This window comes from Mus caroli, chromosome 15 (genome assembly GCF_900094665.2).
Source record: "Mus caroli chromosome 15, CAROLI_EIJ_v1.1, whole genome shotgun sequence".
NCBI classification, from domain to species: domain Eukaryota; kingdom Metazoa; phylum Chordata; class Mammalia; order Rodentia; family Muridae; genus Mus; species Mus caroli.
Genome location: NC_034584.1, coordinates 53,468,873 through 53,494,667, shown reverse-complemented (window position 1 = coordinate 53,494,667; position 25,795 = coordinate 53,468,873). Strand labels below are relative to the sequence as shown.

At 40.5% G+C, this 25,795-nt stretch overlaps 1 protein-coding gene across 4 annotated transcripts in view; it reads right to left on the bottom strand.

The window, feature by feature from the left end:
- Window positions 1–25,795, bottom strand: part of Nsmce2 (NSE2 (MMS21) homolog, SMC5-SMC6 complex SUMO ligase) — a 223,870-nt gene that overhangs the window by 121,552 nt on the left and 76,523 nt on the right. For all 4 annotated transcript variants that reach the window (XM_021182762.1, XM_021182763.1, XM_029469824.1 and 1 more), the window contains exon 4: window positions 20,373–20,526. In XM_021182762.1, the coding sequence (XP_021038421.1) occupies window positions 20,373–20,526 (154 nt within the window). The remainder of the gene's footprint in view (window positions 1–20,372; window positions 20,527–25,795) is intronic.

The following is a 25,795-nucleotide window of genomic DNA, read 5'->3' as shown; positions in this document are numbered from 1 at the left end:
TAATCTGTGTCCAAGTCCTGTCTGCTGTGCAGTGTCTTGTACTGACCTCCACTAATCCATTATCTCCTATGGACACTGAGCCTCCACAATGCAGCCTTCTTGCTTCCTTTCTGCTTCCTTTCTTACAATGTGACCTCATCTCTAACACCCACGTATCTCTCAGTCCTGGATTTCCCTGCTTCCTTGAGCCCTTGATGTCCCTAGTGCTCCCTAGGTTGCGTATCTTGCTCTGACCTGTAACTTCTCTTGACTTCTGCCTTGTGTTTATTTTGGCTTGATGGGAATGGCCTACTATTGGCCTTTGGTACTCTAAACCCAGACACGGTTCCCTAATTCTGGCTTCTAACCTCTTATTTATCTTGCTATAAGGCACAATTCATGCTGGCAATAATTAAATAGGAAGGACACTTAGATAGATGATACTGGCTCAAAATTATAATATTCGAGACATTTCCTTATTCTACAAATATTTTTTGTTCAATATAAACTGCTTCTTTGTAAAGTTCTCAAAGCAGCCCTTTATTCTACCTTCGAATTTTCTGCTTTAAGCTGACATTCAGAGTAGTCTAGACATAAAGAATGGTAAACATGGATGTCTACAGGGAAAGACAAAAAGAAATTGATACAAAAAAAAAAATGTTTCAAGTGGAATCTAATGGGAGAGGTGGCACTTATCTGTATGTATTCAGAAACAATCAGCCCTATCACTGTGTAAGTCAAACATAAACCATTCAGGCTCCATGTTACATGTATACTGTACAGTCTGGGGATGGAAGAAGACTGAGGGCCTTGTGTGAGCTCTTCTATTAAAACAATACATTTGAGTGGCATCACCCTATAGAAATGGGTATTTACTAAAACACCCAAAGAAAAGCTTAGGCATAGCAAGGTATAGGCAGTGAAGCGACCCTGAGAATGGTTATATACCACATGAGGGTCTGACGGTACTAAGGGATGGGGATAGCCTAAGGATCAAGAGGATGTCTTCTTCAGTGGCATGACTCCTTCTGCTTTTGGTGCCCTCAAAGGGAAAGCACAAGGTAGAGAATAAAAATTTAGGGAGGAAAAAGGGTATAAATGTTCAAGATTTAGTTTTCATATTATATTTTTTCAAAGACAAACAGCTAATCTCCCTTTCCCCATTTTTAAATGGGAACTGAAGCTCTGACCAACTATCATTCACTGTGAGTGTAAGTTTTGGATCATTAGATATGATGACACATGGGTCCTACGATTTGTAACTGGAATGGAGAATGACCTTTCTTCAAAGCAGGTCTACTGTGTGAAGTAAAGGCATATGCAAGGCTCTTCCTACCTGTACCTACCTCAGCCAGCTCTGCAGGGTGGATCCAGACACTTCTACTATGCACCACTAAGAAACATGCCAGAACATCTAACCAATACCCTTAACTATCTTTGGTTAGCATGTATAACAATGGAAAAACGTCCATACCAAAGAGGCTGAGAAGTGTGTTTATGTGGTATGGTGATAGGGTTAATTACAATCTAGCAACAAAGGCAGGAACTAGTAAAAAAAAAAATCTTTGGATAATCAATCCAAGACTATCTATAGAACAGTCAATGAGTAAGTATCTGAGGGAGACTACAAGATGAATGATAGATATACTGACTCCCTTCACACCACAAGTTGGGATAGAAGTATATGTCAACGGTGAGAAATACTAGGAACTAGAACTGAGGAATGAGAGGGGATGCCAGTGTCATTGATGGAGGTGAGGGAGACAGCAGAAATATGCTGGAGGTGAACAAATACCACAAAGCTGAATCAGAGCGGTTTACAAAGATGTACATGTCAAAACCAAAAGGATAGCTACGTGTGATAGAGCATACCCACGATCCCATCAGGAGGCTGAGGCAGGAGAGTTGCAAGTTCAAAGCTAGACTGGCTACACAGTAAGATATTGTCTTAAAATCAAGCAAAAGAATATTGTGTGGAAATTCCTCACATGGTAAACATGGAGGCTAGACAGTATTAGCTAAGTAACACCACTTCAGAAGTGTGAGAAAAATGACATTTATTCATAACAGTATTTTAAAAGCTATCTTAATCATAAAGGCTCCCTTGAACTTATAGGCATAAAATTATTACTGATTTTATAGTTGTTTTTAGCACATTGGCCTTTGCTGCATGGCTAAGCACCTTACTATGTACTATGCAAACTGCATTAAAGAAGATGTATCTTTATGGAGTCGTCTCCAAAAAGTTTAATGTACTCAGTAAGGACCAGTTAGAAAAGAAAGTTTATAGAGCAGACTTATCTTTCAAATTCAGAAAAGGAAATTCCCCAATTCTTCCTACCAGCTTAGGCGTTACCTAGATCTGGATATACTTGTCAAAAGTACCACCTGCCGTTACTCAATGGGGGTTTCCATGTCAGAAGGGAAACATCTGTTTCTGATTTTCCCCAAACAAAACCTAGGTGAGTGCTACTCACTGACACTGAGATGGGCCCTTCATCTGTAAAATGAACACTCTTTTCTAATGCTCCAAAGGGCGCGCGCACACACACAGACATATCAGAGGAGAGAGAATGAAGTGTGGCCACCATGGAAGGAACAACTTGCTAAGCGTGCACCTAGCACTGTGTGGCTGCAGGCATGTTGCAGCTGTATTATCTCGGGCTCTTTAATAGGTGCCACTGAAGACTATCTGTAATTAAATAATTACCTTCTTGAGAAAACATGACTCCATTCTAAATTGAGCAGGATTCTTACCTCTCTCCTTATTTAAACTTTAGTTCTTCTAAGTCTTACTCAAACCTCATTCTGTCTATGTAGCCATCACTGTTGTTTCAAAGATGGCTTCTTTCTCAGGTGGTGATTACATGAGACACATGTGCTAGCACACTAGCATTTGTCTCCTCCTGTTCTATCTTAGCAACACTACACTCTCATTTCTTTCCCAGACTTTATTATTTGTGTTCATTAAGTATCTTCGTTATTCTGTTTAAAGGGCTATAGCATATTCAATATGCCCTATCATCTATTAAAGCATATCTTGAAAGGATAAAAATCTCTTGCAAATAAGGAATATGCTAACACTTCTTTTTATTTTACTAAATACCTGGTTTGAGCTCAGGTATGAGAGAGATACTCGAAAAGAGCTAACAAATGCTGTAAAAGGGAAGCAGCGGAAGCCAGATTCTACTTGAGTCATGCTCTCGGTTCAAGTTTGCTGTGATACCTGTATGAAGATCCACGTCCCAGACTAAGCAGATGAGTTTGAAGGGTCCTTTAAAGACCCCTGCTCTTCAGGCGTAAGATAGCCAGGAGAGGATGAAGAACAAACACTCGGGCATGCTGTCTTAGCAGTTAAAAACAAGTATTAGAGTATTTTTTAAGTGAACTAATAAACATGAGCTGCTGTGGGAGACTAAAGACCTCCAATTTATTATGCAACCAAAGCCAGCCGTGAATTTGAGCTCTTTCTGACCACTGCCTCCCAACTGCTGGGATTCCAGGCCTGTGTCACTACCAACAGCCATCCTGCTACTCACAGGGTTTTCTTCTCTAAGTTTATCATTTTACATTTTCATTTAGGGTATCTTCTTTTAAGAAATATTTTTGGGAATTATAATCACATCGTTTAATCTTCTCTTTCCTTCTTCCAAATTCTCCCATGCAATTTGTAATGATATTTTCCCAAATGGCTAAGCTGGGGCCTGAGAGCCACCTCTAAGTCCTTATTTTTGGAGGTCTAAGATTATATTCAGGCAGTATCCCATCTGCATGACACTTCTTGTATTCTTCTCTCTTCCCCAGTTAGTCTCCAGTAGCTCAGAACTCACCAACACTCCAGCGGGCTTCTGTAAGCAAGACCTCTTTCCATTCCAGTCTATCCTATGTGCCACAACAGTGTCACCTTTTTCAAGTTCAAGTTCAGCTCATGAAAAATGAACTCTCCCCATTATTTGATTAAATTGGCTTACTTAAGGCAAAAGTGACATCAATCAGCTCGATTTACACTTGTAACCCTTTCTCTCAGATACTCAGAAGTTTATTTAATAGATTACTTGCTCCTCACGGCTTTTCTTCCATTTCTGTTCATAGGTTAATGATCACCAGGTGTGCGTTATGCGCACGCGCGCGCGCGCGCGCGCGCACACACACACACACACACACACACACACGTGTTCGCACATACACCCAAGGGCTGTACACTGATTTAAATATTATCATGACATAATAAAACATTATGTAAGTGAATAATTTTTTCCAAGCTCTGATTGTTCCTGAATTTTCCTATTGAACACTACAGAGAAGTATCAGTATATAGGGTATTTGATCTGGAATTATCACATTAGCATTTCACCCCCAAAGTATTATTTATCAGAAAATATATTATAGTATTGGTACACTTTTGAATCTATAATAGCTGAATACAACGCTCTTAAATTATCACTGGATCATGTTAAATTTAAGCTTCAGATGCAGCTAGTGTCTTTTATTAACTATGGGGATGATTTCGATATCAGTGACTTGAAAATTCACCTCTCAACCCTCTGTCCCTGACCCTCTCTCCTCTTCCCAAGATGGTATATCCAGTTCCCAGACTATGCTATAACCAGGCCAGTGGCCAAAGAATACTTCACTACTTTTAAAGCTTGTACTCAAAATATAATAATGCATTTTCTATTTTACCAGACTAGGTCATGGGGAATTTGCTATTTATGTAAAATGAGTCAAGCAAGAGGAGAAAATGGTATATTTCAGTTCCTGTATCTACTGGTATATACTGTAACCAAAAGCAAAGGATGGAGAATAGCTTGCTGAGATAGGTAGAGGACATTCAAATATTGTAAGTTGGATATTTTAATATTGAGTTCCATTCAACACAGTCTAAAACAAAGCAATTAGCACATTCAAAGCTTCCATAAAGTTTAACTATCATTCCTTTTCTTCCCAAAAACCTAGCTTACATTTTCCCTAATCTGTGTTGTTAGACTGTCCCTTCAGAGTAAGACTGCTTTAGAAGTCTCACTTTACAGATGTGATTTCATCTATATTAGGAGAAAATCGCTAAAGTCTGTGATGTCTGTTAAAAGACAGAAGGATGGATTTACTACAAGCAAAGAAAGAAAGAGAGGGATGGAATGTACCATGCTGAGATGAGCAAGTCTGGAGTTGAAAGAGAACGGAGAACTTTCTAGGGATTATGAGTATCTGGGATGAAAGACTAGAGAAGAAAATGGGAAAGGGGACAGATAGCCTTTACTATTCAGAGGGTTGATGGGAGCAACCAGAAGACCATTACTCAATTTCTGACAGTTTCCCGAGTACAAGCATGTGGCAGTGAATTTGTTAAACTGCTTTATGCTCCTGGCGGGTCACACCTCCTACCACCCACCAGAGCCCTCTGGATTTGAGAATGAAGGACACACATATGCTGGCTTAATTTTGATATGCCTTGTCTAGGTCAATGGCTGGGCATTTCTAATCCTCCCCACGGCTAGCATACATTTCCCTCCAGTACTCCTGGCTTAACACCTTCTAAACTCTAAATCAATCAATCAAGGCTGATGCTGAAGGAAGAAACCAAAGTTCTTGAACCTTAAGTTATAAGTTTTCTATTTTATGCAATTGAAATTACATCAAAGTTTAATGATACCTAAGAAAAGGATGAACCTTCTACCAAGAGGGACTTAGTCAAATTGGATGAGGAAGTGTGCCAGAAAGTCTGGCATCTCCAGCCATTTGGCAGCCCACACTGTACTAAAAGGTGACTGCTGCTCAGATCTGCCAAGGTGACCTTGATGAAAAGGGACACAACGCTCTGTCTTAACTTCTCATGCTCAGGACTAGAATGAGTCAAAACATTTCCATGGAAGGGAGTGGGGGAGAGCATCCTTGAACTTGCAGACACATAATCCCCTCCAGGTCTTCTTCCCTCAAATAAATACTGGGTCCTAGTTCTCTGCCAATCCCTAGGGGTGCAGAGTATCAAAGGAGACAAGTCTGCTCCCACTTACCTGATAGTTCAACCAAATATGAACTGCTAACTAAAGACAAAGAGAGGAATCTCACAGAAGAGAAGATTGATGAATTTATCTGAACCTGAAAATATGACTGTTTTACTTAAAACAATCTAGTAATATTTCATTTTAGAAAGCTCTATTAAAGATCTTTCATTTCTCTAATCCATTAGATTTTAAATCTCTTCTCTGGGTTTTTGTTTTATTTTGATCGAGATCAATTATCCTGTAGCTTGGGCTGGCCTCAACCTTGTTGTGTGGTTGAGGCTAGCCTCAAAGTCCTGATTCTCCTGCTATAGCTTCCTGAATGCTAGGATTAGAAGAGCATGCTACTATACCTAGCTTTTCTTCAACAGATTTTACATGTGGGGTTCTAAGACTCCAAAATTTTATCTGAACAATCTCCTTTGCCTCTCACAGGAGAGGCATCAATTCCTTGTTTCTATTTCTGGCCCAAGGTACAGAGAGCTTATTCACTGAAAAAAAAAAATTAACAAGGAATCCATGCATGTAAGGTGTGAGAGTTAAGGGAAATATGGGCTCCTCTGAACCTAAATTAATCTTTTATAAACCCGAGTGAGCTGCCAAACTTTCCCAGAAGCATTCAGAGTGTATGTGTCACATGGTATGCTAGGCCGACTTTGGAGGCCATGGAAGCTGCTTTTCAGCAAAGCCACTTTTCCAGAAAGACATTTCTGCCTCCTTCCCCTCTCTATTCCAGATCTCACTATGCAGGGTCGCTGGGGTGGGGTGGGGTGGGGTGGGGTGGGGGTGGGGTGAGATACAGCCTGGAAAGGAGATGAACAGATGTGGGCTGGAGACATCACTCAGTATATAACACTTGTCTAGCAAAAACTGGGTCCTTGGCCTAACCCCTAGCCCCCCCCCCAAGCCAAAGCCTGATATAACATGAGAATGTACACAGACACACACACATGAATACATAACTACACACATACACACACAGTGTGCATCTAAGCCATCTTTTCTTTAAAATGAAGTTCATTAAATAATCAAGCTCTGACAGTAAAGTCCATGTTCTCTGGTCCAATCTAATGTGTATCTTCCAGAGAATCCCCAATATAGTGAAAACTCACAGAGCAGACAACAGAGATACAGCTCTACAACATTTATTTATAATTGTTTTCATGCTGAGCACAGGCTGGCTCACTACATGAATAAGATTACTTCTTTTGTTCTCTTTTCTTACAAGGCAGGATCTTACTGTGTAGCATTATATGGTCCAGCTGACCTTGAGCTTACAGTGATCCTCCTGCCTCACCTTCCACTTGGTGGGATTATGGCTGTGGTTCACCATGCCCATTTAATAATACTGTTAAGCACTCAGTCTGTTTCCCTATCAAGAAAAGGCAGCCAACACCAATATTAACAAAAAATATGATCTCTCCCCTTATCATTTTTTTGTTCACATCCTGCCAATTACAGAGCACTTCTCACTACTTTACCGTCTAGCAACATTTTACCCTTCATTAAAATCTCTCCCCAATGTAGGAAAATGACTAACCCATTCTCAATTTGTTTCTTTGAACTTAAGAATTCTTGCTACTGATAAAACTTCTTAAAATGTTTATCCTTCTACATTTTCGATATGAATAAAATTCAAAGTAAATGAACCAGAAAACTAATACTTAGGGGGTCTGTTACAGTTTATGAAGCCCTTTCATACACAGTATCTGGTTTAATCCTTCTATATCTCTATGGGCTAGTTAGTATCATTCTTATTAGTGTTATTATCATATACACATATTTTCCAAGAATAAAATTCTACCATTTAATTAAAAAAATACAAACTACTACTTGGTTAGACACAATCCTTAATTTTCATTCCAACTCTTCTGGTGGTTACTGGCCTTAGCCATGAGCTGGCATTAGAGGAAGGTGCCAGTACAACAAGATAAGGCCTGTTTCACATGTACTCATAGTAAACATTTTCTTTTCTTTTCTTCTTCTTCTTCTTTTTTTTTTTTTTAGACAGGGTTTCTCTGTGTAGCCCTGGCTGTCCTGGAACTCACTCTGTAGACCAGGCTGGCCTTGAACTCAGAAATTTGCCTGCCTCTGCCTCCCAAGTGCTGGGACTAAAGGCGTGCACCGCCACCACCACCACCACTGTGCGCCACCACCACCCAGCATGGTAAACATTTTCAACTAACTTATTTCCTCTCTTCTTCCCTCCCTCTTCCCTCTCTCCCTCTGTCCCTCCCTCTCTTCTTTTGAGACAGGTCTCTCACTATAATGCATGCTACCCTGGAACTCATTATGTAGCTCAAACTGGTTCAAACCTGGCAATCCTCCTGCCTCCATCTTGCAAGTGCTGGCATCCTAGCATCCTGGCATGACTAACAGGCCTGGAGCTAATATTGAACTTTGTATCCTACTTCTAAAAACTGTTAATACCATACCATGGCATTTAATTCTTAAGGTTATTTTTAAACATAAATATTCTGTATTATCAGTGCAGAATATTTTATTTAGCTAGCCTACTGTTAGTCATTCATATTATTATTTATATATTAATTATAAATGATATTATAAAGGGTACCACTGAGTCAATTTTGTTTCTCTTTTTCTGAGCATCTGCCTAGGGAAGAATCTCAGATAGAGAGTTTCTAAGAAAACAGTCAAATGGTAATGTGTGTGGTGACAACCAAGCATGTCACACTCCATCATTTCAAAGAAAAAACCCTTCAAGAAGTGCAGAGCTGAGATCCAGAGATAGACACTGAGTGGCCAGAGGGGACACAGAGGAAAGACACTGCGTGGCCAGAGGGGACACGAAGCTGTTTTACTCCTAATAGCATGTCTTCATTATTGTATCACACAAATAAAAGCTTCTAAACCCTTCAGCTGAAATTGATGTAGCAAGTCACTGTTGTTCTGAATGTGCAAAATTATACCAGTTGACTTGATTTCAAACGTTGTCACTAGCAGTGCACTCCGTTAAGAGCTTTGTACAGCACATGGATCAGCTGCAGTCTCCACCCCCTCCGCCCTGACCTGCATGACTACTAGAATATGCACAGACTACCTGAATGTTCCTATCCATTTGCTGTATGCAAACACAGTAACATTCCATACACTAAGCTGCCAGGTTCTATTTAAAAATCTTTCTGAAACCCAAATATATGCATGTCTTTAAAAAATCCTGACATACTAGAAATGCTTAATAATTTGCTTGACATTTTAATTACATACAGATTACAAAGCTTAAATCTTTCTAATTTCTGGAATTACAATTTGACAATATAATTATTTTCTTCAGTATAACATCTGTCAGCTCTGGAACACTGGGGCTTTGGTCTTCCTAGGTCCAGCTGCCTCCTAGAATGAACAACAGCACCCTCATCTAAGTCAACAAGAGAAACCCCCACAGTTTAGTTGTTCTAACTTGCAGCTGACTCACTAGTGCCTTGACAATGGAGCCTTCCTTTACTAACTTTAACCATAGCCATCTCACCTTCCAAAACTTCTCTCCTCCTTGTGAGTGTATCTGCCAGCTCTGTTGCCTCCTGACAGGGACCCTGGGTAAATGTGTCACCTCCATGGTTCTCATTATATGGTGTCAGGTCTGCTAAAAACAGAACCTACAACAGTTTTTCATTTCTTTCCCCATGTGGATGCTGTCAACATCGGGATGATGAGACACCTGCCAGGTTACTGTTTGTTATGCTTGAAATGAATTTCACAGAGCTTGCTGTAAACTTGTGATGGAATGAGTATCCCATTCCTCTGCCCAAACACAGCAACTAATCACAAAGGAAACGCCAGTCCTAGGAACTGTGTATCGGATGTACTGTCAAGATCAGAAGCGTGAGGAAAAAAGAAAAATACACAATGTTTGCTGCATTCTGCCTCCCTGCTTTCTAAATGCCAGTGCTAGGAACAGTTTCCCATAAGCTAGACAAATTCCTCAGAGTCATCAGAATACATCAGTTCAGATCCACAATCTGGTGACCCACATGAATTACTACTTGACAGTTTTATAGTCCATCTCTCAGGAAATGAAAGGGAGAAGTTAAGAGAAAGGAAAACAGACACTTTCATGGGTCAGTATAATTAGAGATAAACAAGAGCAACAAACATCACCATAAGCCAAAATATCCTTACAGGCTTTGGTGTCAGCCTGCACCTCAACTTTATCACTGTCACAACCAACTTGTATCGCCTCTCTCCAATCCTCCTGAAGAGAGGTAAGAAATAAAGAGCAATGTACATATAGTGCTCATGCACAGGCAGGTATTCAAATAATGGCAGTTGGCATCTATAAATCTACAAGTGCTAAGAATTTATTATAGTGGGTATAATATAGAAACTGGTCATGACTTTTGTCATAGTAAAAGGAAGAGGACACAAAGTCAAAGATGAGTGCAAAACACATAGGCCATCAAATAGGAGCCACATAAAAGTTAATCTGGCTACTACACCCAGCAAAACTCTCAATCAACATAGATGGAGAAACCAAAATATTCCAGGACAAAACCAAATTCAAACAGTATCTATCTATCTACCAACCCAGCCCTACAGAGAATCCTGGAAAGAAAACTCTAACACACGGAAGATACCTGCACCAAAGAAAGGACAAGATATTAAGCATCTCACAACAAAATCAAAAGCAGAGAGCCACAAACACATAAAGGTACCTACAAAAACAAACATATCAGGAACCAACAGTCATCTCTCCTTAATATCTCTCAATATTAATGGACTCAACTCACCTATAAAAAGACATAAGCTAACAGACTGGATAAGCAAACAAGATCCAGCATTTTGCTGCATACAAGAAACACACCTCAAAAACATAGACAGGCACTATCTCTGAGTAAAAGGATGGAAAAAGGTCTTCCAAGCAAAAGGTCCCAGGAAACAAGCAGGAGTTGCCATTCTAATATCCAATAAAATAGACTTTCAATCAAAAATTATCAAGTATGATGAAGGTCACCATGTTTATCAAGGGGAAATTTCACCAAGAGAAAGCCTCAATTCTGAACATATATGCCCCAAATGCAAGAGCACCCAAATTCATAAAAGAAGCTTTACTAAAACTCAAAACTCACATTGAACCCCACACAATAATAGTGGGAGATTTCAACCACCAATGGACAGGTCATTGAGACATAAACTAAACAGAGACACAGTGAAACTAAGAGAGATTATGAACCAAATGGATTTAACAGATATCTACAGAACATTTCACCCTAAAAAATTAGAAGGAAGGAGAAAGAGAAAAAGGAGGAGGAGGAGGAGGAGGAGAAGAAGGAGGAGAAGGAGAAGGAGAAGGAGGAGGAGGAGGAGAAGAAGAAGAAGAAGAAGAAGAAGAAGAAGAAGAAGAAGAAGAAGAAGAAGAAGAAGAAGAAGAAGAAGACAACACCTTCTTCTCAGCACCTCATGGTACCTTCTCCAAAACTGACCATATAAACAACCCTCAACAGATACATTAAGATTGAAATAATATCATGCATTCTATCAAATCACCATGGCCTAAGGCTGGTCTTCAATAACAGCAAAAACTACAGATAAGCCCACATACACACTGAAACTGAACAGTTCTCTACTCAATAACATCTTGGTCAGGAAAGACATAAAGAAATTAAAGACTTCCTGGAATTTAACAAAAATTTTGACACATCATACCCAAACGTATGGGACACAATGAAAACAGTGCTAAGAGGAAAGGTTATAGCACTAAGCGCCCTGGTAAAGAAACTGGAGAGATCTTACATTAACAACTTAACAGCACACCTGAGAGATCTAGAACAAAAAGAAGCAAACTCATCCAAGAGGAGTAGAAGGCAGGAAATAGTCAAACTCCGGGCAGAAATTGACCAAACAGAAACAAAGAAAACAATTCAAAGAATCAGCAAAACCAAAAGCTGCTTCTTTGAGAGAATCAACAAGATAGATAAACTCCTAGCCAAACTAACTAAAGGGCCAAGAGGCAGTATCCAAATTAATAAAATCAGAAATAAAAAGGGAGACATGACAACAGAAATGGAGGAAATTCAAAAAACCATCAGATCCTACTATAAAAGTCTATATGCTACAAGAAAAATCTAGATGAAATGGATGGTTTTCTAGACAGATACCACATACCAAAGTTAAATCAAAACAGGCCCATCTCACACAAGGAAATAGAAGAAGTCATTAAAAACTTCCCAACCAAAAAGAGCCCAGGGTCAGATGGATTTAGTGCAGAATTCTACCAGACCTTCAAGGAAGACCTGATACCAATTTTCCTCAAACTATTCCATAAAATAGAAACAGAAGGAACACTACCTAACTTATTCTATGAAGCCACAATTACTGATACCTAAACCACACAATGACCCAACAAAAAAAGAGAACTTCAGAACAATCTTGCTTATGAATATCGATGCAAAAATACTCGATAAAATTCTTGCAAACCGCATCCAAGAACACATTAAAACCATCATTCACCACCATCAAGTAGGCTTCATCCCAGGGATGCAAAGTTGGTTTAATATATGAAAATAACATTAATGTAATTCACTATGTAAACAAACTCAAAGAAAAAGTCATATGATCATCTCCTGAGATGGAGAAAAAGCATTTGACAAAATACAACACCCCTTCACGTTAAAAGTATTGGAGAGATCAGAAATTCAAGGCCAATACCTGAACATAATAAAAGCAATTTACTGCAAACCAACAGTCAATATCAAATTAAATGGAGACATACTTGAAGCAATCCCACTGAAATCAGGGACATGACAAGGATGCCCACTCTCCCCATATTTATTCAATATAGTACTCTAAGTGTTAGCTAGAACAATAAGACAACAAAAAGAGATCAAGGGGATAGATTGGTAAAGAACAAATAAAAGTATCACTATTTGCAGATGATATGATAGTATACATGAGCAACTCCAAAAATTCTACCAGAGAACTTCTCCAGATGATAAACAACTTCAGCAAAGTGGCTGGATATAAAATTAACTCAAATAAATCAGTAGCCTTCCTTTATACAAAGGATAAACAGGCTGAGAAAGAAATTAGGGAAACAACTCCCTTCACAATAGCCATAAATAATATAAAATATCTTGGGGGTAACTCTAACCAAACAAGTGAAAGTCCTGTACAACAATAACTTCGAGTCTCTCAAGAAAGACATCGAAGAAGATCTCAGAAAATGGAGAGATCTCCCATGCTCATAGATTGGCAGAATTAACATAGTAAAAATGGCCATCCTACCAAAGGCAATCTATAGATTCAATGCAATCCCCATCAAAATCCCAACACAATTCTTCAAAGTCATGAAAATAGCAATTCTCAAATTCATCTGGAAAGGTCAAAAAAACCCTAGAATATCGAAAACAATTCTTACAATAATAGAACAGCTGGGGGAATCACCAACCCTGACGTCAAACTTTACTACAGAGCAATAGTGATAAAATCTGCATGGTATTGATACAGAGACAGACACATTGATTAATGGAATAGAATTGAAGACCCAGAAATAAAACCACACAGTTACCACACAAACTTTGTCACTTGATCTTTGACAAAGACACCAAAAATATACAATGGAAAAAAGAAAGCGTCTTCAATAAATGGTGCTGGTCTAACTGGCTGTCTCTATGTAGGAGAATGAAAATAGACCCATATTTGTCACCTTGTACAAAGCTCAAGTGGATCAAGGACTTCCACATAAAACCAGATACACTGAATCTAATAGAAGAGAAAGTGGCAAAGAGCCTTGAACTCATTGGCACAGGGGGAAATTACCTAAACAGAACTCCAATGGCTCATGCCCTAATATCAACAATTGATAAATGGAACCTCATGAAACTTGAAAGCTTCAGTATGGCAAAGGACAGAGACAACAAGACAGATTGGGAAAAAAAAAATCATTAACCCCACATCCAATAGAGGGCTAATATCCAAAATTATAAAGAACTCAACAAATTAATCACCAAAAAAACCAAACAACCCAATCAAAAAATGGGGTACAGATTCTCAACTGAGGAATCTCAGATGGCTGAGAAGCACCTAAAGAAATGTTCAAAATCGTTAGTGATCAGGGAAATGCAAATCAAAACGACCCTGAGATTCCACCTTACACCAATCACAATGGCTAAGATCAAAACCTCAGGTGACAACACATATTGGAGAGGATGTGGAGAAAGAGGAACATTCCTCCATCTCTGGTGGGATTGCAAACTGGTACAATTACTCTGGAAATCAATCAATTTTTCCTCAGAAAAATGGAAATAGATTTATCTGAAGACCCAGCTATACCACTCTTGGAGAATATACCCAAAAGATGCCCCACCACACCACAGGGGCACCTGTTCCACTATGTTCATAGCGGCCTTATTTGTGATAGCCAGAAGCTGGAAACAACCTAGAGGTCCCACGACAGAAGAATGGATACAGAAAATGTGGTTCATTTATACAATGGAATACTACTCAGCTATTAAGAAGGAGGACATCCTGACTTTTGCAGGCAAATGGATGGAACTAGAAAATATCATCCTGCCAAGTGTGGTGGCGCACGCCTTTAATCCCAGCACTCAGGAGGCAGAAGCAGGCGGATTTCTGAGTTTGAGGCCAGCCTGGTCTACAGAGTGAGTTCCAGGACATCCAGGACTACATAGAGAAATCCTACTTGAAAAAAACAAAACAAAAAAGAAAATACCTTCCTGAGTGAATTAACTCAGACCCAAAAGATGTGCATGGTATGTACTCACTAATAAGTGGATGTTAGCCAAAAAAAAAAAAGTACAGAATAGGTCAACAAGCTGAAGTGCCCAACTGAGGACACCTCAGTTCCACTTGGGAGAGAGAAGAAGCCAACCACAAGTAGAGAGGGAAGGACCTGGGAGGGAAAGTGACTGGGGCATGGTGGGGTGGGGGGGGGGAAGGGGAACCTGATCTGGTACTGGGTGAGGGAAAAGGACTGAAACCCTGAGGGTCAGCAGAAATCATGGAAACAGTCAACCTCAGGAAATAAGAGGTTGGGGGGACCCTCCAGAATCCACCATACCTGGGAGGTGAGGGACTCTCATGAATCAAAGGGAGGGACCTTAGAGGAAATGTCCGACTGTAAGGAGAGGGAACTTATAGAGTCAACCTCCAGCAGGAAGACAGGGCATCAAGTGAGGGATGGGGTTGCCATCACACAGTCACATCTCTGACCCATAATTTGTTCATGTCTGAAAGAACTGCAGGATAATGGAGAGGAGTCTGAGGAAAAGAAGGTCCAGCGACAGGCCCAAAGTGGGGTCCAGCTCAAGAGGAGGTCCCAAGGCCTGACACTATTACTCAGGCTATGGAACGCTCACAAAAAGGGACCTATCATGGCTCCCCTTCAAAGACCCAACAAAGAGCTGAAAAGCGTCAGATGCAGATACTTGCATCCAACCAATGGACAGAAACAGCTGACCCTTGTTGTTGAGTTAGGGAAGGCTGAAAGAAGCTGAGAAGAAGGGCAATCCTGTAGGAGGACCAGCAGTCTCAATTAATCTGGACCCCTGAGATCTCTCAAACACTGGACCACCAACAAGGCAGCATACACCAGCTTATATGAGGCCCCCAACACACATACAGCAAGTAGAGAACTTCTGGATCTGTGTTCATTCAGAGGTGATAGACCTAACCCTCAAGAGACTGGAGGCTCCAGGGAGTTTAGAGGTCAGGTTGGGTGGGGGGTGGGGGCACACATCTGGAGACAGGAGGCTGGAGAGGAGGTGTGGGATGTGGAGCAGTTGGAGGGTGGATGAGGGGGCAGGGAATGGAATACGGAGTGTAAAATATAAATTAATAAAAAAAGAAGAAGAAAAACTGTGTCAGGGCTGAGGTGGAGCTTTAGTTCTAGTTGTTAAGATTGGACTCTTTCTGCTGTGCCCTATACTGGGCTACTTCAATAATAAATGTAAGCAAGTTCGAGAGTTTGCAAGGATCCAGTATCTCATTTAATCTGGGTGCAATGCTAAGAAATAAACTGGGGTAGACATAATTTTCTCTAGTATACAAGCATTATGGATTAATTATGAAATTTCCCCAAAGGCTCATGTGTTGAACACTTTTATCTCAACTTTTTGTGAGGTTCTGGAAACCTCAGGAGGTCGGACCTAGCTTGAAGAAGTAGGTCACCAGGGTCAGATCTGGAGGTATTTTGTCTGCGGCCTTTCCTGCCATGCACCTCCCTATCAGGGAATAAGTGAACACCTTCTCCATAGGCTGCTGCTGGCATGGTTTCTATGTGCATCAGTGTGAACTCCAACCTCAGAAACTGTGAACCTAATAAATCTTTCCTACCTGAGGCTGTTTCTGCTGGGTGCCTTTACCACAACAATGAGTGGGTGTCCAAGGGATAAAAATAATGTCTTCAAAGAATCTGATGTTGTTATTACAGATTAGACGCAAATAAAGCATGCTATCATTGGAGAAATGCTACCCTTAAACAAGCATAGCTCATCCAGGAGGTTTCTATTCTAGGGATGGTAAATGCTAGCACCTGCACTGCCTCCTCTTTCTCACTCTTTCACATTAGACCTTCTTTCCTGCTAAGCCTAGACCCCACCTCAGGGAACTTCTGACTACTCTGGTCCACAGAGCCTCTATTGATGACAGAACACATGAGCAAGCCAGATGAAATGCTCTGACTCTCCTCACATTACATAATACACAATAAACATAATAAAATTGTTTTTTCCAAGTGCTAAGTTTCTTATTTGTATTCATTTAAGACTATCAACTACATAACTGAAATAGAACAGCTATTGAAAGTGGTCTGAGTATATATAAACTAAATGCATGGTATTTATGGACAAATCTACAGTTAAAAAAAAAAAACCAAAACCTACCAACCAAACACACAAACAAAACCCCCAAGAATCTGTGGATGTAGTTTAGATGAGGAATCAGTAACCTTTCCTATAAAGAAGCAGATAGTAAATATTATAAGTTCTGTGGGCCAGTGGTTTGTGATGTAACATGGGTTCTGCATCGACACTGGGAAAGCTGCCACAGACCACACTTAACCTAGTGAGCACGTCTGGGCTCTAACCAACCTAGATACAAAGCAGATTTTCATGTTCTCTTTACAGCACTAAGTATTCTCCCCGTTTTGATCCCACCAATGATTGAACCCTCCCCCTAATATTATAAAAAACTATTCCCAATCTGTAAGCTGAATTTGTACCATAGACAGCCCAGATCTAGTGTTTTCAAAATGGGAATTTCTGGTGGTCTGAAAATGTGACTACTATACCAGCATATGAGACTTCCCTTCAACCAAAACGAGGCATTGCTATAGAGCAATGCAAAAGCCAGAAAGGATTCATCTGCTTTATGGGCCAGAAGTCGAGAATTGCAAAAATAAGAAACAATGCCACCTAATCGCCATACATTTTCCTTATGTTTGGGGAACAGTTACATTTCATATCAAATGTTGCCTATACTTAACACATAATGGGCATAGTTTTTAAAATAGATTATTATTATTTTAATCCTCAGTTCTGGTTTCCAATAGGATAAATACTACAAGGCACACACACCATGTGACCTAGGACCCTGAGAAGTCTATTTTCAGTATGTTAAAGGGACATAGGATCACAAGGCATGAGAACCAGCTGCTTAGCAGGATCAACTGTGAGTGCAGTGGAGAACACCTAGTGCTGTCCACCAGACTCAACCACCTTCACCCCCACCTTGACCTTACCCCATTCAAGAACTACCTGACATTTCTTTAACTGAATTATGATTTGATAACTTAAATTCCCTGCAACTGTAGTTCACATTAGGAATGTGGAGAAAATATTATGGTTGTTTACATAAAAGAACAACCCTTTATATACATACTTCAGTCATTTTTTTATCTTTAAGACAGAGTCTTGTCATATAGCCCTGGATAGCCTGGAACTTACTATGTAGTCCAAGCTGGCCTCACGGGGCAGCGATCCTCTTGCCTCTACCTCCTGCCTCTACCTCCTGTGTGCTGGGATTATAGGTACATGTCATCATGCCTGCAGGTTTCTCACTATAGCTTTTACTTCATCATAACAGGCCACTACAGATGAGGGACTTTGACTGTGTGTGTTTGTGTGTGTGTCTCCCTCTCACTTATATTTTCCAAATTAAAAAAAAAACATTATTACTACAAATTACAACAACTCCTTAACTCCAGAACATATTTCAAAGCGGATCCCTTAGCCCCTTTAATAAGTCACAGTGTGCCTTGGCTCTGGAAAGATAACCACTGTGCAAGCCTGTCCTGTTCCGTCAGGACCGTCACAGCAGGGTGAATGAAACCTATCAGACATGCTACACATGTAACTGGCAGTGCTCAAAACACCAAGCTAAGAATTCCATTTGTGAGCACCACAAAAGCATCTTATATAGCACTTTTTGTTTGCTCTGCTATTTAAGATCAGGACCTTTTAAAATAACATTTCAGGGGAAATTAAAGGGAAACTTCTGTTATTCCTAGTGTTGCAACGCATGGGGAACTCTTACATAAGGAAGTGTTCTTTTCAATATAAATTTACTTGTCATTAGATTTAACTATCCAAACGATGTATATGGCTGGACTTGGGGAAGCACATCTCTCTTCTCTCTCCTCTCTCTTTCTCTCTCCCCATATTAAAAAAGTAATAATCACAATTCAAACATTAATTTGGTTGCATTATATGCTCCTGATTAGAAATTTCCCTAAGACCATTTATTCTAAAATTCCCTATAATTTCTTTTATGGAACAATAACTTTGTGAATAAGTAACAAAGGAGGAAGAAATACACGTTTTATATATTTATTCCTCGGTTTTATTACAAAATATCTTCAAAATAAGAGATGAGGCATTAGGTCTGTCATAATCTGTAAGAGCTGGATTCAAGGACACTAAAGTTACAAACACGTCTGCTACGGCACACATAAAACCTGAAAGGCCCACTTTCTCTCTTCTGGGGATTCTGCTCTACTGGGGGAACCGCACAAAATTACTTGAGAAAGATTGTGATAGTGACAATGTTCAATGAAGAACCAAATCGAGGGAAACTGCTTACTGTTTAGATCTACAGAACAGCAATAGTCTCATCGTGATTGCAAAACATTCTAAATTGTGAAACTTAAGTTATTTGTAAACTAGACAAAAGTGAAGCAGCTTCCTCAGTCATTTTTGAGATCTCAGCACCAATTTAAAGAAAATACTTTACTTAAAAGAAGGCCAACTTCAGCCGGGCGTGGTGGCGCACGCCTTTGATCCCAGCACTTGGGAGGCAGAGGCAGGTGGATACGAGGCCAGCCTGGTCTACACAATGAGTCCCAGGACAGCAAGGGCTACACAGAGAAACCCTGTCTCGAAAAACCTAAAAAAATAAACAAAAAAAAAACCCAAAAAACAAAAAAAAAAAAACCCACAAAAAAAAACCCAAAAGAAAGCCAACTTCAAAACATGAATCTCTACACTGAGTACATAGAAAGACACAAAATGAATGTACGTCACACATAACATCCCTGCTCTGTCAGTGTACACATAAGTGTGAAAGAAGGCTAACGTTTGAAAGGGAAAAAAGTCATTCACTTTCCTCTTCAATTCGCGTCTCAATCCTAAAACAAACAAAACAAAAAAAAATCCCTACACAACTAAACAGCTGCTGAGACAAAAAAAAAAAAAAAAAAAAAAAAAAGATCTAACTCACTAACATTGCTCTGAGGACCACATGGAGGGAGAAGAATGGATAGGGCACTGTGGAGAAGGTTTACTACTTCTGGTACATTGTGTGTGTGTGTGTGTGTGTGTGTGTGTGTGTCTGTCTGTCTGTCTGTCTGTCTGTCTGTCTGTCTGTGTCTGTGTGTGTACACAGTGGATTATTTTCCTCACTGAGAAGATATATTATTTCTGGTACACTCTGTAAGGTAGGGGTGTGTGTATGTAAAATGAATTATTTTCCTCACTCCCATTTTCAAGTCAAAACCCTAACTGTTAACAAATCATTTAAGCCAATTTTAAAATCACATGCAACTTACAGTATCAGAGGGGCTTTTAAGCATTTGGGAGGAATCCCCGAGGAAGCCTCGCCAACGCTACCCCACAGCAGCAAATGGGAACAAATGTACTTCAGAGCTTGGCACAGCAGTTTATGTTTTGAAAGAATTATCATTGTTATCTTAATAAAATGGTTTTTAGTTTTATTTCGTTTTCCCAATTCCCCTCCCCAGCAGTGAGACACTTTGTGGAAACTGTTGGCTTTCAGAAATAGACAGGCAATTGGAATCAGTATTAGACATACACGAAACTGCAACAAGACAAGCCATTCAGGCAGAGGATGGAGCAAGCAGAGAAGCAGACACTGCCCACAGGCCCCTCATCTCAAGAAGCCAAAGCGAAGCGGCTGACTTACATTGCTTCTTCAGCTCCCTCAGCTGTTGCTTGAACTGCACGAACTTTTCATTCTCTTTAAAGTCGGCATCAGAGTTCTTATCCTGTAAAGCCAAAAATTTCTTCTCTACCAGTAATTTTAAATCTGGTACTTTTTCTGGACGTTCTTCTTTTACCTAAGAAAGACCATAAGTTCATGTCCGTTAGAGATAATGAGTATCAACAAGGGCTATACAACTGTCTTAATCTCATTTAATTGAAAAGACAGTATGAGAGAGAACAGATCCTTCCACGAGACTACTCAGAAAAAGCCATGGACTTGCCCACCCTGCCCTCCTGCTCTACACAGCCTGTCACTATGTCCATGAACTTGCTGAACCCTGCAGAAGAGGTGACTGGCCCAGACCTGGCCTTCACCCCTCTTTCTTCACCTGGATCTGCTCAGCCCATCTCTCCATGCAATAGTGTTTATTCCACCTTCAGTTTCAGCATTCTCTTGTAGCCCTTCATCTGTGGGTGACAGTGATTCCTACATTAACAAGAGAAACTAAGGTTTTGACTTTCTACAGTTCCCTGGTCTAACAAGGAGTTGAGCATCCTGCTTGTTCTGTTCAAGGCCAAACACTCAATGTATGTTCTTCTCCCTAAGTATTATAAAGTTCGGCCACACGGAAACATTAAAGGTACTGGATTGTGAACACTATGTATGTCATCACTGCTGCAGTTATCACTCGACTGTGTTTGCCCCTCCACATCTCTTTCCATCTATCTTGCTCGAGTCTGTCCTAATTAACTTCCCTAGACCCTCATCTCCTTTAGAACACACGTTCGGCAGCAGCAGCAGTGGCGGCAGCAGCAGCACTAAAAACAGCACTCTATTAGAAGTCTGGCGCTTCCTTCCATGCACTTGTTTTTTGAGCGTAGCCCATGCCTTTGTGGTTTCCACTCTGTTTTGATGGAATGGCTGACAGCACCTTGGTTTAAACAGTTTGCCCCCCATCAATAGGGCAGTTGGAGACCTCTGAGGTTGGGTCTACTCTTCCAAGAATTGGCTAGGCAAAGCTGAGTAATTATAAATTTTACTTGATGTCTTAAATATTTTCACTACCTGCACTCCCACGCATTCCTCACCAATTTCCGACTGCAAAAGCTTTTTAAAGCCAAACAGTTCCATCCAAACAGCAAGATTTCTAGTGACGAGAAAACAATAAGCAATTTAGCCTTTATTACGCAGACTTCTAGGAATAATTGTAGGACAAAGGCAGGGAGGATGGCTGGCAAAGCAACTGCCTGGCTCATGAAGAGTAAACCTGCAAACTCTCTGAAGACAAACTAATGGAGCTGCTGCCAGAACAAGCTAGCTATTCACAAGTAAGTGTTAGAGCATGGATGAGAAAGTGTCCTAGCAGTGGGGAGTCAAGGGATACCACAAAGTCGCGGCACACAACAAACCTCAGAAATAAGCAAGCTGTTACTGGGAAGGGAAAACCCAGAAGGATGGCAGCAGAGAACCGAGCAGATGACAGGAATGAATGAATGCATGTGTGTGTGTGTGTGTGTGTGTGTATTCTCTTTGGAAGCTGGGAGTGGCAGAGCTTTCCAGAGTGGCCCAGGATTAAGGATTTTGTGGTCTGATCTTAGGGTAAGCTCGGGGGTTGGTAGCTTTTTGTTTGTTTGTTTGCTTGTTTTTCTGTAGGATGGGGCCTGGCCATTCTCCTACTCAGGAGAGGAGGAGCTGTTACATCCATTTGGGAAGTCTGGGAGGAGTTGTCCAGTGGAGCTCCTCGGGGGCGGAGCCTGGCCACTCACACCTTGAGAGGTCAGGCCTGACCACCAGAGTAGCCCAGGGGTGAAGCCTGATGGTAGAGGGCTGCAGAGGAAGGGCTTACAGTGGGAAAGTTAGTGTGAATAGCCAACATTTCATCTTCTCAGAACCCACCAGAGATGACATAACCTTACATATTACAGATGGGAAAGTGAAAAATTAGACATAGCAGGTCTTGTACACAGCACTGGGGCTACCACCATTAGCACTGGTTTCATTTAAGTCATGGGGGTTGGACCTGTTTCATGCTAAACATATGTTCTACCACTAGTTATACCCCAGCCTCTGCTGGAAAATCTTAAACACCAGTGAGATATGGCTATTGGCCTATCAGTAATGTTCATATAATCTGATTTTAGAAAAAGAAAAAGGTCTTGCTTGATACCCAGTTTTGTGACACTCTTATCTCCTTTCTTGGATCTTTATGATTTTAAATTATGTACATATATATGTGTCTCTGTGTGGGTATGTGCATATGAGTACAGGTGTCCACGGGGGCTACAGATGTGGGACAGTCTCTCCAACCCCTACCTGCCCCAGCACTAGAACCACAGACAGCTGTGAGCGATCTAAGAGCAGCCACCTCTCCAGGCCTTACTTCCTATTCTTCACCGGCAGGTTCTAGCTGCTTCCTTACCACATCCCTGCTTCTCCTGCTTGCGCACCATTGTGTTGACAGTAACTACACATATTTGCAACATTGAATTTTTCTCTGAATAAGACAGAAACTTTTTAAACAATGTCTGACTTATCATTAACGATATTACTAGTACCTAACAGATAGATAGAAGGTATTACATTAAATATTTCAAATTAATCTTAATAGGATCAAACACTTAATATTCTAATAGCCAAAACCATTAACATGTCATCAATATTAGTGGAATACATAACTTCTACACTAGAAGACAGCTTACAGAGTAGCCAAACTTGCTCTTTTTAACCAGTTTAAAAAGTTAAGAGACAATATAAAAAAAAGTTAAAGGGCTCATCTTCTACCCTCTAATTAGAGAAACTTCTTGATTTTATTTTAAATAAATGAGATGTCCTTCTAATTTTTCAGAACCTACCAATCACATCCAAGCAAAAGGCTGTGTGCTATGATCACCTTTTGTCAGGGGGAAGAAATTTTTCTTTGCTTAATCGCTATGATTTCGGAAAGCTGGGCAGAATGACAATAAGCAGGACTCTAAAACTGCCCAATTCAAGCTTCAACAGAGTGAAGGAAGTGAGTGTCTTATACTGATGTCACTTAACCACTGCTGGAGAGTAACCAGAAAGTAACCAGCAAAAGAGGCAGACCATAAGGGAGTGCAGAGAAAGGAGAGCCAAGTTAAACAGTGGTGAGAGGCTCATGGCCCTTGAGTCTGGCCAAAGGAACCTGGGTTCTGGTAAGCTGAATTTGAGGAATGTATGGAAGAGAGTGTCTGGAGATGAAAGAAGTGACTCTGAGTTGGTAACTAGGTGAGGGATGAAGATGGAGATCTTGCATCAGAGTGAAAGACAGCCAAGGAGATATGGACTGCCTCTTCAGGAATGTGTGCAGGGTCGGAGGTGGGGGGTTTGGGGGGAAGCCACACAAAAGGGGTCTGAAGGAAACCTGGAAGTAATTCACAGTGTGGAGACAGTGGGAAGACAGTACTTCTGGGAGCCAGGGAAGTCATAAACAACCTCAATTTACTTCCAGTTAATGTCAAGATTGTTCTTTCTTGACTCACTGCTGACTGATTTCCTAGGGTTTCCTCCAAGCATATATCACATCATCATCAACTGCTACCATGAAAAGCAAAGATGGGCTTCCAGGACAAGTTTAATACTGAATCAAAATTTCCAAATGACACCCAAAAGGCTAAAGAACTAATAAAGCTCAATTAGAAAAGAGAAGGTATTTAGGTAATAATGTGTATGAATGAGAATAAGAGCTGTGAAACCCAGTGACTAGCTAGCCTCCTCGACTGTAGTGACAAAACCCGATGAGACATGCTCCAGGCTATGGCAGCAAGAGTTCAGGATAATCTAAGGCTAAACTCCTCTTCGAAGAGAAGGACTACAGGCTTTCTAGGTTTACAGAAGAAAGTGGGCCCACATTCACTGTTCACTTAGAATGTTAATGGCAGCACTGCAGAATGGCCTTGAAGTGTGTGATCAATCTGAAATGAGGACATAAGCTGAGATGATTAGCAAAAGCTCAGATAAAAGCAGATGATAAGGACAATTCAAATGTTCTTTATCAACACAGTCCTTGATGCACTCAGCAAATGTAATTCCTGTAATTTCCACGATTCAACAACAATAGCACTAAACAGACCACCAGCCAGGAACAGGGGTGTGCATGGAGACTAAGGATGGAAACGGGCATCATCATTTGAAGTCAACAAGACTGCAATGTGAAACATGACGGGAAACACCATAATAAACCAAAATTGGTGCTTAAATGTTTCCTATTAGCCAAATCTTCCAGGAAGTTGGAAAGTTTTATCATAAAACTTTAGCACATCAAATATTGTCTATGAAAGTCCACTTTGCATCTGGCACACATTTCCAGTGCTAAGAGAACCTACTACACCCAAGCACTCTGAATGACAGCCTAGAAAATAACTCACTATGTGTCAGCCAATGCAATTACTGCGGACTATTTTTGATGGTTTCTTGTTTTGTCCATATTTCTAAGGGAAATAAGGGCGAACTCTACCCCTTCCTTATGTGTGTGTGTGTGTGGGGGGGGGTAATAACTGATCATGTATGTTACTCTAGTACATGGAAAATAAAGGTTTTTTTTAGGGCAAAGTTCAAAATACTTAAAAGAAATCTGAGATGAGAGGTTATCAGTTCCAGTCACTTACCAATGAGAACATGCCCAGAAATAACGTGTAAGGCCACCACATATGTGTCAATTTGACAAAACTGCTATTATGAAGCAACAAGGCTTTTTAGGTGGTTTAAGCAACAGGAATTCACTTTTACAGATCTGAAGTCTAGAAATTTAAGATCACAGAGACAGAAGCGTTGGTTTCTTTACTGGGCTTATAGTCCATCTTCTTCCACGCCAGGATGTGGACTTCTCACTATATTTGGTCATCTTCTCTGGAGCTATGAAATGCCCTCCTATTATACGAGGTAGTCCTTCCTCATGACACACGTCTTCCCCTTTTCTGTGTCACTACACGGTCCCTTGATGTAAACGTTGTCTTCTCCCTCACCAACTCATGGTCCTTCCAGCAGATGTGCCTATGTATTAATCTCCTCTTCTGTTATTAGTCATATTGGACTAAGGTCTACTAAATGATGGCACGGCAGTGAGCTTAAGTTATCTCTTTATTCATTTTTTGTGGGTATAAAGTCATGTTTATAATTCTTGTTTAATATTGAAAAAATTTTACTCATCTATTTATTTATGTATTTTTAATGTCATGTGTGTTTGTACATATGAGGGTAACACCCTCACAGAGGCCAGAAAAGGGTCCTGGATCCCCCACTGCAGGTGGAACTACATGCAGTTGTAAGCTGCCAGGTATGGGTGCTGGAAACTGAACTCAGGTCCTCTGAAAAGGCAGCAAGCACTCTTAACTGCTAAGTCATGTCTCTAGCCTCTCAAATGGATTCTCCACATGGCATATCAA